Source organism: Gopherus evgoodei, chromosome 6 (assembly GCF_007399415.2).
Source record: "Gopherus evgoodei ecotype Sinaloan lineage chromosome 6, rGopEvg1_v1.p, whole genome shotgun sequence".
NCBI classification, from domain to species: domain Eukaryota; kingdom Metazoa; phylum Chordata; order Testudines; family Testudinidae; genus Gopherus; species Gopherus evgoodei.
In genome coordinates, this window is record NC_044327.1 from 117,510,008 (window position 1) to 117,525,384 (window position 15,377).

General features: G+C 48.1%; 1 protein-coding gene across 1 annotated transcript in view; it reads left to right on the forward strand.

The window, feature by feature from the left end:
- The window catches only part of TCF4 (transcription factor 4), a 326,213-nt gene that overhangs the window by 188,239 nt on the left and 122,597 nt on the right, over nucleotides 1-15,377 (forward strand). Inside the window, 3 exon segments of the mRNA XM_030566724.1 lie at nucleotides 14,725-14,854; nucleotides 15,299-15,322; nucleotides 15,325-15,347. Coding sequence (XP_030422584.1) covers nucleotides 14,725-14,854; nucleotides 15,299-15,322; nucleotides 15,325-15,347 — 177 coding nt within the window.

Sequence of the window (15,377 nt, forward strand, 5' to 3'; positions counted from 1 at the left end):
CGACATAATTTAAAACCCTATGCCTGACTGTCCATCAGTGGTTCAACATCAGATTCATTGAAGAGAAGTGTTTTGTTTGTCTTTGATGCCCCAAAAATGAAAATGATCAATCTATGGTTATTCCATAAAACAAATGAGAGGCAAATAATTCATCTCTGAAAGTTGCTAAGTAATACCAGTGAAGAAATAGTGGGGGCAGAAAATTTATAAAAAAAGAACTCAGAGGATCAACATTAAGGACATTAACGCATGGGAGTTGGTTTTGAACATGAGAAATTACTTGTAATAGCTACAGGCATTCTTACAAAGATATAGGTCAACATTTGAAAAGAAAGCTGCAGAATGTTGTGTGAAGGTTGGTAGAGATACTGTCTAACTATGGAGAAAAAAACTATGGCAAAGAGTTCTTTGCTATTTACTTTGACAGAGGAAGAAAAAGAAAAGATGATGTGCTTCTCAGGTGCAGTCAACCAAACTTCTGACTTGGTGTTCAAGAAACAATACAAACCTCTTGGAGAAAAGTTAAAGCACTTGATGGAAGTTCAAAATTCTTCCTCAAACACTTTAGGGTCATGGTTTTTGTATGAATGAGAATTGAGGGCTCAGCTTCACAAATACATTCGGTGAAACTCAAGAAATTGTCTCTATATTTGCATATTCAGCTACCATGAATATGCTGACATTTACACTAAGCATGAGGACATTAGATAAAAACATAGCGTGCATATTTTACACAACAGAGGGCTCTCCAAAAGGTGCTAAACTTCCGAAAAGTCATTGAAGGAGCTTTTGAAGGGACTTGGCATATGGGCAGATGACACTGTTGTTACAGTCTCAGTGGAAATCTGTTTAATAATAAATTAACAACAAAGAACTGAAACTACAGAAGGAGATAACTGAGAAACAATTTGAGAATGTATGGAATGTCTTCATTACTTAGCCAACATGATTTTTACCAAATGAAAAGTTCATAAACTTAGCCCAGAACAGGAAGAAAAGACTGAAGCCTAGATGATAGAATGGAATTCTGGGTTCTTCTCCAGCATTTAAATGTAAGATTCAGATTTCTATCCCATATCTATATATGGGAAAGTGATTATGCTAAAGTTCGTTGTCTCAAAATGGTAGAACATTGTGGAAATAAAATCACAGGCAATAAGACGTTAAAGATCAACACTCCTATTTAACCATCTCAGCATTAATTAGGTGCGGTTTTGGCACATTCAGGTTGACTAGATTGCACGTTTGTAAAGGTATTTAGGCCTAACTGCAATTAGCCAAACTGGTTTAGGAGCCTAAATATCTAAAGGGATTTAGGCACTGTAGCGAGGCGGTGGGATCCCCCACAGCCTCACTGAGGACAGCCGTTCCCCAACCCCACTGTGGGCAGAGCCACTAGGTCCTGTGCCTGCCCCAGAGGTCATGGCGCAGACCCGGAAGTATAAAAGCAGACCTGCAGAGCTCAGTTGGAGCCCAGCCACCGCGGGACCAGACATCTGCGGCCGCAGCCAGCTGGCGCTCACACCCGGCCAGACGAGCCTGCCCTGCTCGCTACCCCGAGGACGACTGGCCGAGTCTGCGTCTGGCCCACTACCCCGAGGAAGGGCCGAGCCTACCTCTTGCTCACTACTCCGAGGACGACTGGCCGAGCCTGCCTCTGGCCCGCTACCCCGAGGAAGGGCCGAGCCTGTCCCTTGCCCACTACCCTGAGGAAGAGCCTAGCCTGCCTCTGGCCAGCTACCCCGAGGAGCCGCCGAACCCACCCTCGCACACTTACCCAGAGGAGCCGATGGTGGTTGAGTCCGCGGGGACGCTACGAGGACTCAGGTACCTAACGAGGGGGAGAGTGGAAGTAGCCCGCGGGCAGCCGACCCCAGTCTGGCTGCAGCACTGCCAGAACCATGTCAGTGTTTGCGGCCAGGATCCCCACTGACAGCAGCGAGTTTGAGGCTGCTAAGGCCCCGGCCTGGGACGCAGTGGAGTGGGAAGGCTTGCGACCCGCCTGCCACCCTTCCCATGGTGTCAGACTCCCCCTTTCCCTGGCCTGAGGAGGCCGAAACCTGCTATGCTGCTCAGCCCTGCCTGAGGGCCTGAGTCTACAAACTCTGTGTTTGCTGCCCCGCCCTGACCTAGGGCTGGGGATAGGACTACTGCTGCTCAGCCCTGCCTGAGGGCCTGAGTCTACAAACTCTGTGTTTGCTGCCCCGCCCTGACCTAGGCTGGGGTTAAGACTATAGCTGCTCAGCCCTGCCTGAGGGCCTGAGCCTACTAACTCTGTGTTTGCTGCCCCGCCCTGACCTGTGGCTGGGGATAGGACTACTGCTGCTCAGCCCTGCCTGAGGGCCTGAGCATAGTAACTCTGTGTTTGCTGCCCCACCCTGACCTAAGGCTGCGGTTAAGACTAAGCTGCTCAGCCGCCTGCGGGCCTGAGCCTACAGACGCTGTGTCTGTTGCCCCGCCCTGACCGATGTGAGGCAGTGAGGCGGTGGGATGCCCCATAGCCCTGCTGAGGGACAAAGCGCGGCCGGGCCGCACTACACGTGGTAACAGAAGTGGGGACTCTGCCCAGAATGTGGGCACGAGCTCTTGACCCCTGTGAGAAAGGGTCTGGGGGAGAACGATCCCCCGTCGGAGACATAGACTTAGCCAAGCTCTTCACCTTTTTGACGGAGAGCCAGGAGCACCAGCAGGCTGCCCAGCTGCAGCACCAGCAACAGCAAGAGGCCGCCCAGCTCCAGCAGCAACAACAGCTGGTCGAGCAGCTAGGAGCCCAGCAGCAGCGGCTGATTCAGGACCTAACAGCCCAGAATCAGGAGTTCCAGCGGCAATGTTTACAGCAGTTAACGATGGCGCTGCCCCAGCCCACAGACCTGCGGCCGAGAGGCACAGACGAGACCCCTCGATTAACCCCGCCGTAAGACTGACCAAAATGGGCCCGCTGGATGACCCCGAAGCGTTCTTGGTGACTTTCAAAAGGGTGGCCCAGGTTGCTGGGTGGGCCCCTGATCAGTGGGCCACCCTCCTGGCCCCCTACTTGATGGGGACAGCACAAACAGCATACCAGGGTTTATCCACAGAGGATGCCAGGGACTATACCCGTGTGAAGGCGGCGATTTTGGACGCCCTAGACGTCAGTCTGGAAATCTTCCGGCAGCGGGTTCCAGAGTCTGGCCTACGACGCGGGCGTCCGCCCCCAGTTGGTGGCTCAGGAGCTGAGAGACCTATGTAAGTGGTAGCTACAGCCTGACAGGCGGAACCCCGAAGAGCTCATGGAACAGATTGTCCTGGAGCAGTTCCTCCACATCCTCCCGTCGCGGAGAAGGGCTTGGGTGCTCCGTCACCGGCCCCCGACGGTAGCGGCCGCCGTCACCCTCATGGAGAACTTCCTTGCGGTGGAAACCCCGGTCGGGCCGGGTATGCGGGGTCACCCTCCAGGGCTCAAGCGCCCCAACCACGAAGATGGGTGAGTACCCAGGCCGAATCACGGATGCCCCCACGGAGTCAGGAACCCCAGTCTAGGCGTCCCGAGGGCCCCCCTCGGCAAACTCCTACAGGCCCTGAGACCAGGACTGGCTGCGCCCCGTGGAATCCCGCTACGGGCCCGAAGAGTGGTTCGACCCAACCCGGACAATCCGAAATTGGGCCCTGTTTCCCCTGCGGGAAGCATAGGCACCTCCAACGGGACTGCATGGAGATGGATTGCAGCTTTGGGCACGTCTGCACCGAAGAAAACCATGCCCGACTGCTGCAGGCTTCCAAAGTCACCGTGCCCGTAGTTGTCGGGGACTGCCAGACGCGGGCTCTGGTTGACTCTGGCTGGGGCAGACACTCATCCACCAAAGCCTCAGCTTCCCCGAAGACCCTCGCCTGGGAACTATCTGGTTACAGTGATTCATGGTGACGTTCGACCTGACGCCAGTGCCCGAGTCCCCCTTACCGTGGATGGAGTACGTGAACCATCGTGGTCAGCCTGGCCCCACGCCTCGCCTACCCTGTGATCTTGGGGCACGACTGGTCAGAGTTTCCAGATGTTCTGGGGTCATATAGACGGGAAAGCCCGGAGGTCACCACCGCCTTGGAAGGGGATTGCCCCAAGGACCCGACGGAGGAGGCTGAAGAGGCGAGGCCTAAGAGCCAGGACAACGCGTCGGATGACCTCCTGCCGATGCCCACTGACAACCCCACAGTCGACACAGATTTCTGCTGGGACCCCACCCTGGGCCAGGCATATGAACAGCTCACGGCGGTCAACGGTGCCCTGATTGATCCAGCCTGGGCTAAGAACTGGCCCCGTTTTGAGCTACATCACGACTGTCTCTATCGGGTGGATCGAGACTCCCGCACCAGGAGGTCCAGACACAACTGTTGGTGCCTTGGTGCCACCGACGAGCGGTAATGAGGCTTGCCCACGATGTCCCAGTGGCCGGGCACTTACGCCAGGAAAAGACCCTCGCCTGAATTCTGTCCTGGTTTTTCTGGCCCGGGGTGCACCAGGAGGTGCGGAACTATTGTAGCTCCTGTCCGGAGTGCCAGCTGGCTGCTCCCTCATGGACGGCCCCAGCCCCCAATACCCATGCCCATCTTGGAGACGCCATTTGAGCGGGTGGCGATGGACTTGGTGGGACCCCTCCCGAGAAGCCGGGCCGGGTTTCTTTATATCCTGGTCATTGTGGACTATGCCACCCACTTCCCCGAAGCTGTCCCACTCCGGAGCATCATGGCACGGACCATTGCCAATGAACTGGTCAAGGTCTTTGCCCACGTGGGCCTGCCCCGGGAAATCCTTACCGACCAGGGTACCAATTTTACCTCTCGGTTGCTGCGGCAGGTCTGTGAACTCCTCGGAATTAAGCAGCTGCGCACCTCAGTATACCACCTGCAAACCGATGGCCTGGTGGAGCGGTTCAACCGCACCTTGAAAGACATGCTTCGCAAGTTCTCTCCTGAGGACCTGCGCCTATGGGACCAGTTGATCCCCCCTCATTACTCCTGGCCATCCGTGAAATACCCCAAGCCTCCACCAAATTCTCCGCCTTCGAATTGTTGTATGGCCGGCGTCGGAGGGGCATCCTGGACCTCATGAGGGAGACCTGGGAACAGACCCCATAACCCACTCAGGGCCTTCTACAATATGTCCTCCAGCTTCAGGATTGTCTCACCCGAGCTGGGACGCTAGCTCTAGAAAATTTGAAGGCGGTGCAGGAGGCTCAGGCCCAGACCTATAACCGGGAGGCCTGGGCTCTCAAGTTCCAACCTGGAGACCGGTTGCTGCTTCTCTTGCGCTCCAACGAATCCAAGCTACTGGCCCGCTGGCAGGGGCCCTATGAGGTGGTTCGGAAGGTCGGGCCAGTCACCTATGAGATTAATCAGCCAGACCGCCGGAAGAAGACCCAGAGGTATCATATTAACCTCTTGAAACCCTGGCTCTTGAGAAGGCCTCCTGATCAACCTCTGTCTGCCAGAGCTGGAGTTAGGGTTACGCTGCCTGAAGACCCCACGACACCCCAGCTCGGGGCGTCACTAACGGAGGAGCAACGGAAACAAACTAGGTGCCTCCTACAAGCGTTCCATAGAACTTTCACTGCCCAGCCAGGCTGCACGACCCCTCAAGCACCACACCATCCAGACTGAGCCAGCGGTGGTGATCCGAGAGTCAACCAGGCCCTTACCCTATCGGATGCGGCAGATCATCGAGGAAGAGGTTCAGGCGATGCTAGAGCTGGGCGTTATCGAACGGTCGCAGAGTGAATGGCGCAGCCCCGTAGTCCTGGTTCCCAAACCGGATGGCACCCAGCGCTTCTGCATCGACTTCCGGCATGTCAACTCTATCTCTAAGTTCAACGCGTACCAGATGCCACGGGTAGACGAGCTGCTGGATCGTTTAGGCAAGGCCCGCTTCCTTACGACCCTTGACCTAAGCAAGGGATACTGGCAAATCCCCCTCGACCCTGCGTCCTGCAAAAAGACCTCATTCGCCACAGCCTCGGGCCTCTACCAGTTCACCCGGATGCCCTTTGGTCTCCATGGTGCCCCTGCAACGTTCCAGCGGCTCATGGACCGCCTTCTTCGTCCACATCAAGAGTATGCGTCTGCGTATCTAGACGATGTTGTCATCTACAGCGATCTCTGGGAAAACCATCCGGAGCATGTGGCGGTGGTCCTGTGGTCCCTACGGGCCGCAGGGTTGACTGCCAATCCAAAGAAGTGCCGTATCGGGTTGCAGTAGACCACCTACCTGGGGTACACTATCGGGAAAGGACAAGTGAGACCACTCGTGGGAAAGGTCCCAGCCCTAGCCGCATGTCCACCCCCCACCATGAAACGGCAGGTGCGCCAGTTTCTCGGACTGGCGGGCTACTATTCGGTGGTTCATCCCCGACTTTGCGTCCATTGCAGCCCCTTTAACGGGACTTCTGACCAAGACAAGTCCCCGACGGGTAGAGTGGACCCCAGCGTGTGGCTGTGCCTTCCAGGTCCTCAAAGACTACCTTTGCCGCAAACTCATCTTGTACAGTCCCTACTTTTCCCGAGGGTTCATCCTCCAAATGGACACCTCAGAGGTGGGACTAGGAGCGGTCCTGTCCCAGGAAGTGGATGGTGAGGAACATCCCGTCATATATCTAAGCCGGAAATTGTTTCCGTGAGAACGGCACTACGCCATCGAGAAGGAGGCCTTGGCGGTAAAGTGGGCCTGTGACGCCCTGCAGTATTACCTTATGGGGGCCCCCTTCATACTCGTCACCAACCACACCGTGGTTCACTGGTTAGCTCAGATGAAGAATAATAATATGCGGATCACACGGTGGTATCTGGCGCTACAGCTGTATGCTTTTACCATCCGCCACAGGGCCAGTAAGAACCATCTTAACGCAGACTTCTTGTCCCGCCTGGGGGAAGCAGAGAGGGCTGACCCTGACAGATGGGAGTCAGTCTTGGAGGGCGGGGATTAGCGAGGCGCTGGGATCCCCCACAGCCCCGCTGAGGGACAGCCCTTCCCCAACCCCACTGTGGACGGAGCCACTGGGTCCTGCGCCCGCCCCTCAGAGGTCACGGGGCAGACCCGGAAGTATAAAAGCAGACCTGCAGAGCTCAGTAGGAGCCCAGCCACCGCCGGGACCAGACATCTGCGGCCACTGCCAGCTGGAGCTCACACCCGGCCAGATGAGCCTGCCCCATGCTCGCTACCCCGAGGACGACTGGCCGAGCCTGCCTCCGGCCCGCTACCCCGAGGAAGGGCCGAGCCTGCCTCTTGCCCGCTACCCTGAGAAAGAGCCTAGCCTGCCTCTGGCCAGCTACCCCGAGGAGCCGCCGAACCCACCCTCGCACACTTACCCAGAGGAGCCGATGGTGGTTGAGTCCGCTGGGGACGCTACGAGGACTCAGGTACCTAACGAGGGGGAGAGTGGAAGTAGCCCGCGGGCAGCTGACCCCAGTCTGGCTGCAGCACTGCCAGAACCAATGTCAGTGTGTTGCGGCCAGGATCCCCACTGACAGCAGCGAGTTTCTGAGGCTGCTAAGGCCCCGGCATGGGGACGCAGTGGAGTGGGAGGGCTTGCGACCCGCCTGCCACCCTTCCCAGGGTGTCAGATTCCCCCTTTCCCTGGCCTGAGGAGGCCGAAACCTGCTATGCCGCTCAGCCCTGCCTGAGGGCCTGAGTCTACAAACTCTGGCCATGTCTACATCTAAAATTTTGCAGCGCTGGTTGTTACAGCTGTATTAGTACAGCTGTATAGGGCCAGCGCTGCAGAGTGGCCACACTTACAGCAACCAGCGCTGCAAGTGGTGTTAGATGTGGCCACACTGCAGCGCTGTTGGGCGGCTTCAAGGGGGGTTCCGGGACGAGAGAGCAAACCGGGAAAGGAAACCAGCTTCCCCGCGGTTTGCTCTCTCGGTCCTGGAGCCAGCCAGCAAACCGCAGGGAAGGAGACCTGCTTGCTCGGGGTTCCGGGACCGAGAGAGCAAACCGGGAACGCCGCGGTTTGCTCTCTCGGTCCCGGAGCCAGCCAGCAAACCGCAGGGAAGGAGACCTGCTTGCTCGGGGTTCCGGGACCGAGAGAGCAAACCGGGAACGCCGCGGTTTGCTCTCTCGGTCCCGGAGCCAGCCAGCAAACCGCAGGGAAGGAGACCTGCTTGCTCGGGGTTCCGGGACCGAGAGAGCAAACCGCGGCGAAGCTGGTTTCCTTTCCCGGTTTGCTCTCTCGGTCCCGGAACCCCGAGCAAGCAGGTCTCCTTCCCTGCGGTTTGCTGGGTGGCTCCGGGACCGAGAGAGCAAACCGCGGCGTTCCCGGTTTGCTCTCTCGGTCCCGGAACCCCGAGCAAGCAGGTCTCCTTCCCTGCGGTTTGCTGGCTGGCTCCGGGAACGCGAGAGCAAACCGCGGCGAAGCTGGTCTCCTTTCCCGGTTTGCTCTCTCGGTCCCGGAACCCCGAGCAAGCAGGTCTCCTTCCCTGCGGTTTGCTGGCTGGCTCCGGGACCGAGAGAGCAAACCGGGAAAGGAAACCAGCTTGATTACCAGAGGCTTCCTCCTTCCACGGAGGTCAAGAAAAGCGCTGGTAACTGTCTACATTGGATTACCAGCGCTGGATCACCAGCGCTGGATCCTCTACACCCGAGACAAAACGGGAGTACGGCCAGCGCTGCAAACAGGGAGTTGCAGCGCTGGTGGTGCCCTGCAGATGTGTACACCTTCAAAGTTGCAGTGCTGTAACTCCCTCACCAGCGCTGCAACTTTCTGATGTAGACAAGCCCTCTGTGTTTGCTTCCCCTCCCTGACCTAGGGCTAGGGATCGGACTACTGCTGCTCAGCCCTGCCTGAGGGCCTGAGCCTACTAACCCTTTGTTTGCTGCCCCACCCTGACCTAAGGCTGGGGTTAAGACTACAGCTGCTCAGCCCTGCCTGAGGGCCTGAGCATACTAACTCTGTGTTTGCTGCCCTGCTCTGACCTCGGGCTGGGGTAAGACTATAGCTGCTTAGCCCAGCCTGAGGGCCTGAGCCTACTGACGCTGTGTCTGTTGCCCCACCCTGACCGAGGGCTGGGGGGAGACTATTGGCAGCGAGGCGGTGGGATCCCCCACAGCCCCGCTGAGGGACAAAGCACGGCCGGGCCGCACTACAGGCACATAAGAGCCAAATCCCATTGCTGAAAATGTGGATTGAAAAGGTTCTGAAAAATGTAAATTTTTCATGTTAAGGAGAATCGCATACCCCCTCTCCTTGCTTTTTTTTTCTGAAAAAAGGTCATAACTACACATAATCTACTGCTCCATGATGTATAAACACTCTACAACAATTAGATTGTTCTTGCTCTATACATGTATGCATAGTAGTGTAGGGGATGCATCCACAAGGAGTTGAGCCTTCCTCCTTCATGGATCAAATCACCTGGAAAGGAGTAGGGAGGAAGTGTGGCTATGATCTTGTGCTCCTCGTCCCTCACTGGCCTGCAAAGTGGGCTTGGTTCAATACTGCAGGTAGCACTTCAAAACTTGCAAATTGAGTCCATAGGTACAGTAAGAGTGTGACAAAGGGCAAAACATGGTGGAAAAATACAGACTTTCATTTCCTCCTCCTAAAGGCTAGGCAGATCCATCAATCTTCCTAAAAGATTTCACAAAAAAGAATGTGGAAAGAATCCTGAAAAATAATGTTACTGTGTTCTTTCTACATGAAGAAGGTGTTTTCCTCTAATTTTATGTTTATTATTAAATTATCTTTTTATTGGTTTAAGTTGATACATGATATGCAAGAGTTATAATAAAAGTATAGTCATGTGTGTGTGTGTATAATCTAATCATACACATATATATATGATTTTTTGTGTGCGCGTGTGTGTGTGCGTGTGCACTTACTAATAATAGTTCAGCATTTATGTCCTCAGCACTTCAGGCTTATTATCTGTTCAAGTCAATTTGCCATAGAAAAGGTCTGTGTTCCTCTTCCTGCCTTGCATCATATGGACTGAGACCACAACACTGTTCTACTTAAGGAGTGGCAAGCCAGAAGCTGTTGGAAGAAGAGGTCACGTATTATTGGATTAGGTTACCTGGAGATCTACAGGAATTGCTAGAGAAAGTCCTGTGGACTCAGGGTTCCTTTGCAGCTAAACACTGTTCTGAACTCCTCTTCCCCACCCTTCCCAGTTGCAATAATACTTTTCACAAAGGCTGTCTGGCTGCAGTGATAGGTCCTTATGCACTGTGTGGAAATACCTGTCATGCTGCTCAGAATAGAATTGTAAAATGCACTTGATCTCTAAATTATGCTTCTTCACCTGAAGAGCATAATGTGTTGAGTTCCTATCTTGGTCTCCACCACTGGCTTGGCCACAGGATCCTCGGTGCCACATGGCAGCACTATCACATAAGTGGTATGGAGAGTCTTACACAACTACATGACAAGAAAGATACTATAGTGCTGTCACCTTTCCCCTCCCTGCAGTCCCTCCTGACATTTCTTTGAACCTTTAGACCCTTTTGCTTACTGTGCTGGGGAACATATGGCCCCAGTCACTATACATCACATAGGTTTGTGATCGTAGAATAGAATTGCAGCTGTGCAAGCACTAGAATACTCCAACATGGATTCAACTCTCAAGCATTTGGCAATAGTTCAGAAAAGGAGCTTAATCTGGTTTCATCTAAAATTGTTTTTCTTTGTTCTAAAACATCCCCCATGATCTCGTCATGTTTGATATCTGATCACAATGTAATGGAGAGTGACGAAAAACAGAATACATGGAAGTCCAGCAAAGTGCCTTTTTGCAGATATTTTTCCCTAACCTGTGGTGGGGTGATGGTGGAGGAACACCCCGACTCGACCCCAACCCCCAGATTACAACATTCAAGGTCATTTTCCTTTTGTCTGAATTAATTATATATTAATAAAAGGCTGCACTCATCCTATTCTAATCTTACTTGTATCTGTAATTAAGGGTAAATATAATAGTTTCAGAAATCTACTTCCCACCCATACATTTTAAAAAATGATTAAAGTGAAACAATTATTTGGTTGCAAAAAATCATTTAGGTTTGAAAAGCAAAGTTTCAGCTGTATGATGGAAGCAGTCCAATTTTTTTTAAACTACCATTTAGGTATTAATCAGTTTTGATCAATACAATTTTTTCTTTTTAAAAAACTCAATTTGTGATTTCATTTTCTGGATAAAGTGAAGGTTTCCTGGCTAAAATTAAAAGAAGACAGGGCTGAGAGTGTGTTAGAAACACAGACCGAGTTCCAGGTGACAAACAAACAAACAAAAATCCAAATTGACAAGGAACTGCTGGATGTCTGAATCTGGTAATGGATTTTGCTGTGTTGAGATTTCTTTTCTTCTGTAATTTTTTTTTAACTCAATTTTGAAATCTGACTGGAAAATTCAGTGTTACATTCTTTGTTTTTGATAATTCAGTGTACACTACAAACTATACAGTTCTGAAGGGCAGCAGGGGTGCAGGGGAGGGATTTGCACAGAGTATGCTAAATTGCTGGAATATGTCTGTAAGATTTATACAGTTTAGCTCAAAGATATGCAGCATCTTGTTTCCTGTGTTTCCTGGGTAGTATGCTGGTGGGACACAAAGATAACATCAGAACATTAGCTTGCTCTAAATGGAAAACATGCAACCATTTAACCCTGTCTAAAGTCAGGAGAGGAGTTTGACAGATGTAACACTTAACTTGCAAGTCCATCATTTCTTAATGGCAAAATGAATTTTGAATGCCTAATAATTCGTACACTTATGGGCAAATATGGACAAAGAGCCTTAAATGATATGTAATCTGTGGCTTCATGGTTTGTAAATGTTTTCTTGTTCCCTTTGTTGCAGGCTATTAATAATGTGACATGTAGGCTGAACAATAATAAATACTCTTTGTTCTATTTACCTGCATCTCAGAATAAATACATATATATTTATATCTTATTTTTCCACAGTTGAGTGTTTAGGGAGGCCTCCTCAACTGCACAAAAGTGCATATTTTTGTTGCCTTGAAGAATGACTTTGTTGTCCCAGTGAAAAACAAAGGCTTTAAAAAAAGAAGAAATTAGTCTATGTGATGATGATGAAAGTTCATTAAGAGACAGCAATGCTTTTTCAGGAAAGACTGATCTTTATTATAGATAAGAAGCTGCTTATAACATCCTACTTTACATGAAAATTATTGATGGTAAAATATGTAGTAGTAATTGTGACCATGCTGTACATGCAAAGGTAATGCACATTCATATACCAACAATATACACATCGACTCCTTGAATGATCAAACCCTACAAGCAACCAAGGCGGTATTATAATGTTGGAAGTCCATTCTTGCAGTCTTTCTTAAACTTTTGCATATTTCTGTTCACACGTGTCCAGAGTACCAGAATGCTGCTTTATATATAATCCATATATTATTATCTACCTTTGTAGATTTATGTCATCAAGCGTTTGGTACCAAGGAGTTAGTAATCATTATAAAAAGACGACTAAAGAAAAAAAATCATGGATTGCTTTTAAGATTCTTATCACTCCTTATTTCCAATATAGTTGTCTTAAGTTTTCTGTCTATAGAGATCTCACAACCTTTCCAGGTCTTTTAATGAAGAAAACAAAAAAATATAATGTGTGCATATTATTTTAGAGTAACCAAGATTCATTTTATTTGTACAAAAATTCAAACTCCATTTTTATGTATATTCTTTAAAAAAAATTCAGTTACATCAAATAGGATTGTATGTAGAAAGCTCTAAGGCTGGTTGTGAGTTAAATCTTTCAGACAACTAGACACATGGATAATCCATGTCTGTCTTTATGTGACCAATGTATGTATGATAAAAAATACATGGTGAGTAGGATTTTTGTGACTAGCAGTCTTTCATTCCAGAATGAATTATTCAATAAAAGACATTCAATAAAATTATGTTTGTTTCAATAGTATACTCAGAATGAGTTGATAACTCAGTCAGTTTCGTATGTGTTTCTTTGCCATTATTCAACTCACTTGCAAACATTTTTGTCAGTGCAGTTGTGTGTCAAAAAGAGCATAGTCACCACAGGTGTATATTAAATAATTGCTAAATGTAAAGATTTTAGCCACAAGAAAGTTGAGACTGACATTCTCACATTTTTAAAACCTGTGTAAATTACATCCTTTTGGAATTTCTATAAAGCCAAATGCTAGACAGCACATTATGTAAAAAGCCCTAAAATAGAATCAATCAAGGATTACTTGTTGATAACCCATTAGTTATGTACACATTGCTCATCTGGAATAAAAGTAAGATAGTTTTATAGAATCAAAAGTTATCTTTGGATGTTTCTAGAAGTATAGTTAGCGAATAAGGATGTTTTAATTTCTGATTTTCCAGTTCGTGGGTCATATTTGACCAACTGCTTTCATTAGAAGACATGCCACTTTGTTGAGCTATTTAGGAATCAAAAAGACTGTCTAATTTAAAACAAGGAGCCTTTGTTTTAGTTGGTGACTGCCTTGTGAAATTTTTCAGTTCTCAGCGGGTTAACCAGGGAACAGGGGCAGAGTCATAATTGGCCTATTTAGAGTATTTTGCATGTGAATAGTGTGTTAGTGAAGCATTACTAAGTCTGTTGTGAGTGACATGGTGATTAGAATTTAGATTAGGGAAAACACATTCTGTACTTTATCAAGTACAGTAATTAGTTCAGTCAGTAAAAGTTGATTACAAGTAACGATAAAGTTAGATTTTTGGTACTTAATTTTAAAATTTCTTTATTAAATGGTAAATTTGTTCTTAATATAAATGGTAGTATCTACACCTGTTTTATTGCATATCAGAATAATTAAAAGAACAATGTGTTCAATGCAGAGTATAATCAGGGGATTTATATATTATGGGTAAGTTTCAACGTAGTTTATAGCAAATAGAATCTTACTCTTAGAAAAATGTTCTTCTTTCATACTGTCTTAAAGACTAAAATTTTATTGTGGTCAGATACTGTTTCCTGCTATTTCATAGAAACTAGACTCCTTTCTTTACTGAGTAAATCTTGCATTTGTGGATGTGCATCTTGTTAGTTGTAATACAAACATAAACTAGATAGACTTAAAAGTCCTTCACTGCTGCTGCTCTCCAATAGCCTTAGATATTTTGGGGTTATTTTTTTCCAATAACTTGCTAAATTAGCCAATTTTTTTTAGCAATGTGTAATTTTATTTTTACATCTTAGTTAAATATTGTGTACTGGCATGTATATTTTGTATATTTCATGCACAGACGTGAAAGTCTTTGCTATATGCAGATAGTCAGTGTAGTTATTTTAATACACACTGAACCATAATATTAGCAACAGGATAAAGTTTTTTTTGTTAACAAAAAATATGTTTACAGACGCATTTTGTCTGCTGTGAAGAAAATGAATTGTATTCAAATATATTTCCTCAATGTAGCTTCAAAAGTTTGTGCTAAACAATGATCGTATTTGCATAAAAAGGCATAAGTTTGCTTCAAATGTAAGTAATTCTAGGTTGTTTTCTTTTTCTTTTCTTTTCTTTTTTTTAAGAATTTACTCCATAAAGCATCCTTAGCAAAGGGAAAGACCTTTAGCTGGAAATGTTTTAGTACTGTGTACTTTAAAATCTTGGAGGCTCTTAAATAGTATTTCAGTTTGCTTCATGCAGGTTTCTTTACATTGTTATTTTAAGCAATAAGAAATGGCTAGTGGCCGGGAAAGTTAGATTTCACAATCTCTATTTTAAAATTTTTTAGCAAAGTCTCCTTGGAGGTGACATGGATATTGGCAACCCAGGAGCTCTCTCACCCACCAAACCTGGCTCTCAGTACTATCAGTATGCTAGCAATAACCCCCGAAGGAGGCCTCTTCACAGTACTTCCATGGGTGAGTTACTTCGTCTTGCTTTTTTTCCCCATTAAAAAATAACGATTGACGTTTCATTTTATTTAACAACATTTTATAGTAAAGCAATAATCTAACTGAAAACGACAGAGCATGCTTGTACTTCCAGCTGGCAATACAAATGGTTTTTTTTTTTAATGTTAGCTGATCCTTTGCTTTGCCTTGTTGCACACACAAGGGTCCTTTTAAAACAAAATCATCTAAGAAGGGAACAAATTCTCTAACACTCCAAATCTACACATTCACTCTTTCCCGGCAACTTTCCATCAAACTTCCCTGATCTCAGTAAGTAGCAATGGTGTCCATTTATTTTACCAAAATGCTAAAAGTCTAGACTAAAGCTGTAAGAAGCATTATCAGGTAGCTTATTGTTCTGCAAATTTCAAAGAAAACGTGTCTTACAATGGCATTTTATCTTTTTTGCAGAAGTACAAACAAAGAAAGTTCGAAAGTTCCTCCAGGTTTACCATCATCAGTAAGTACTGCTTGTCTGCCAAGCTTGTTT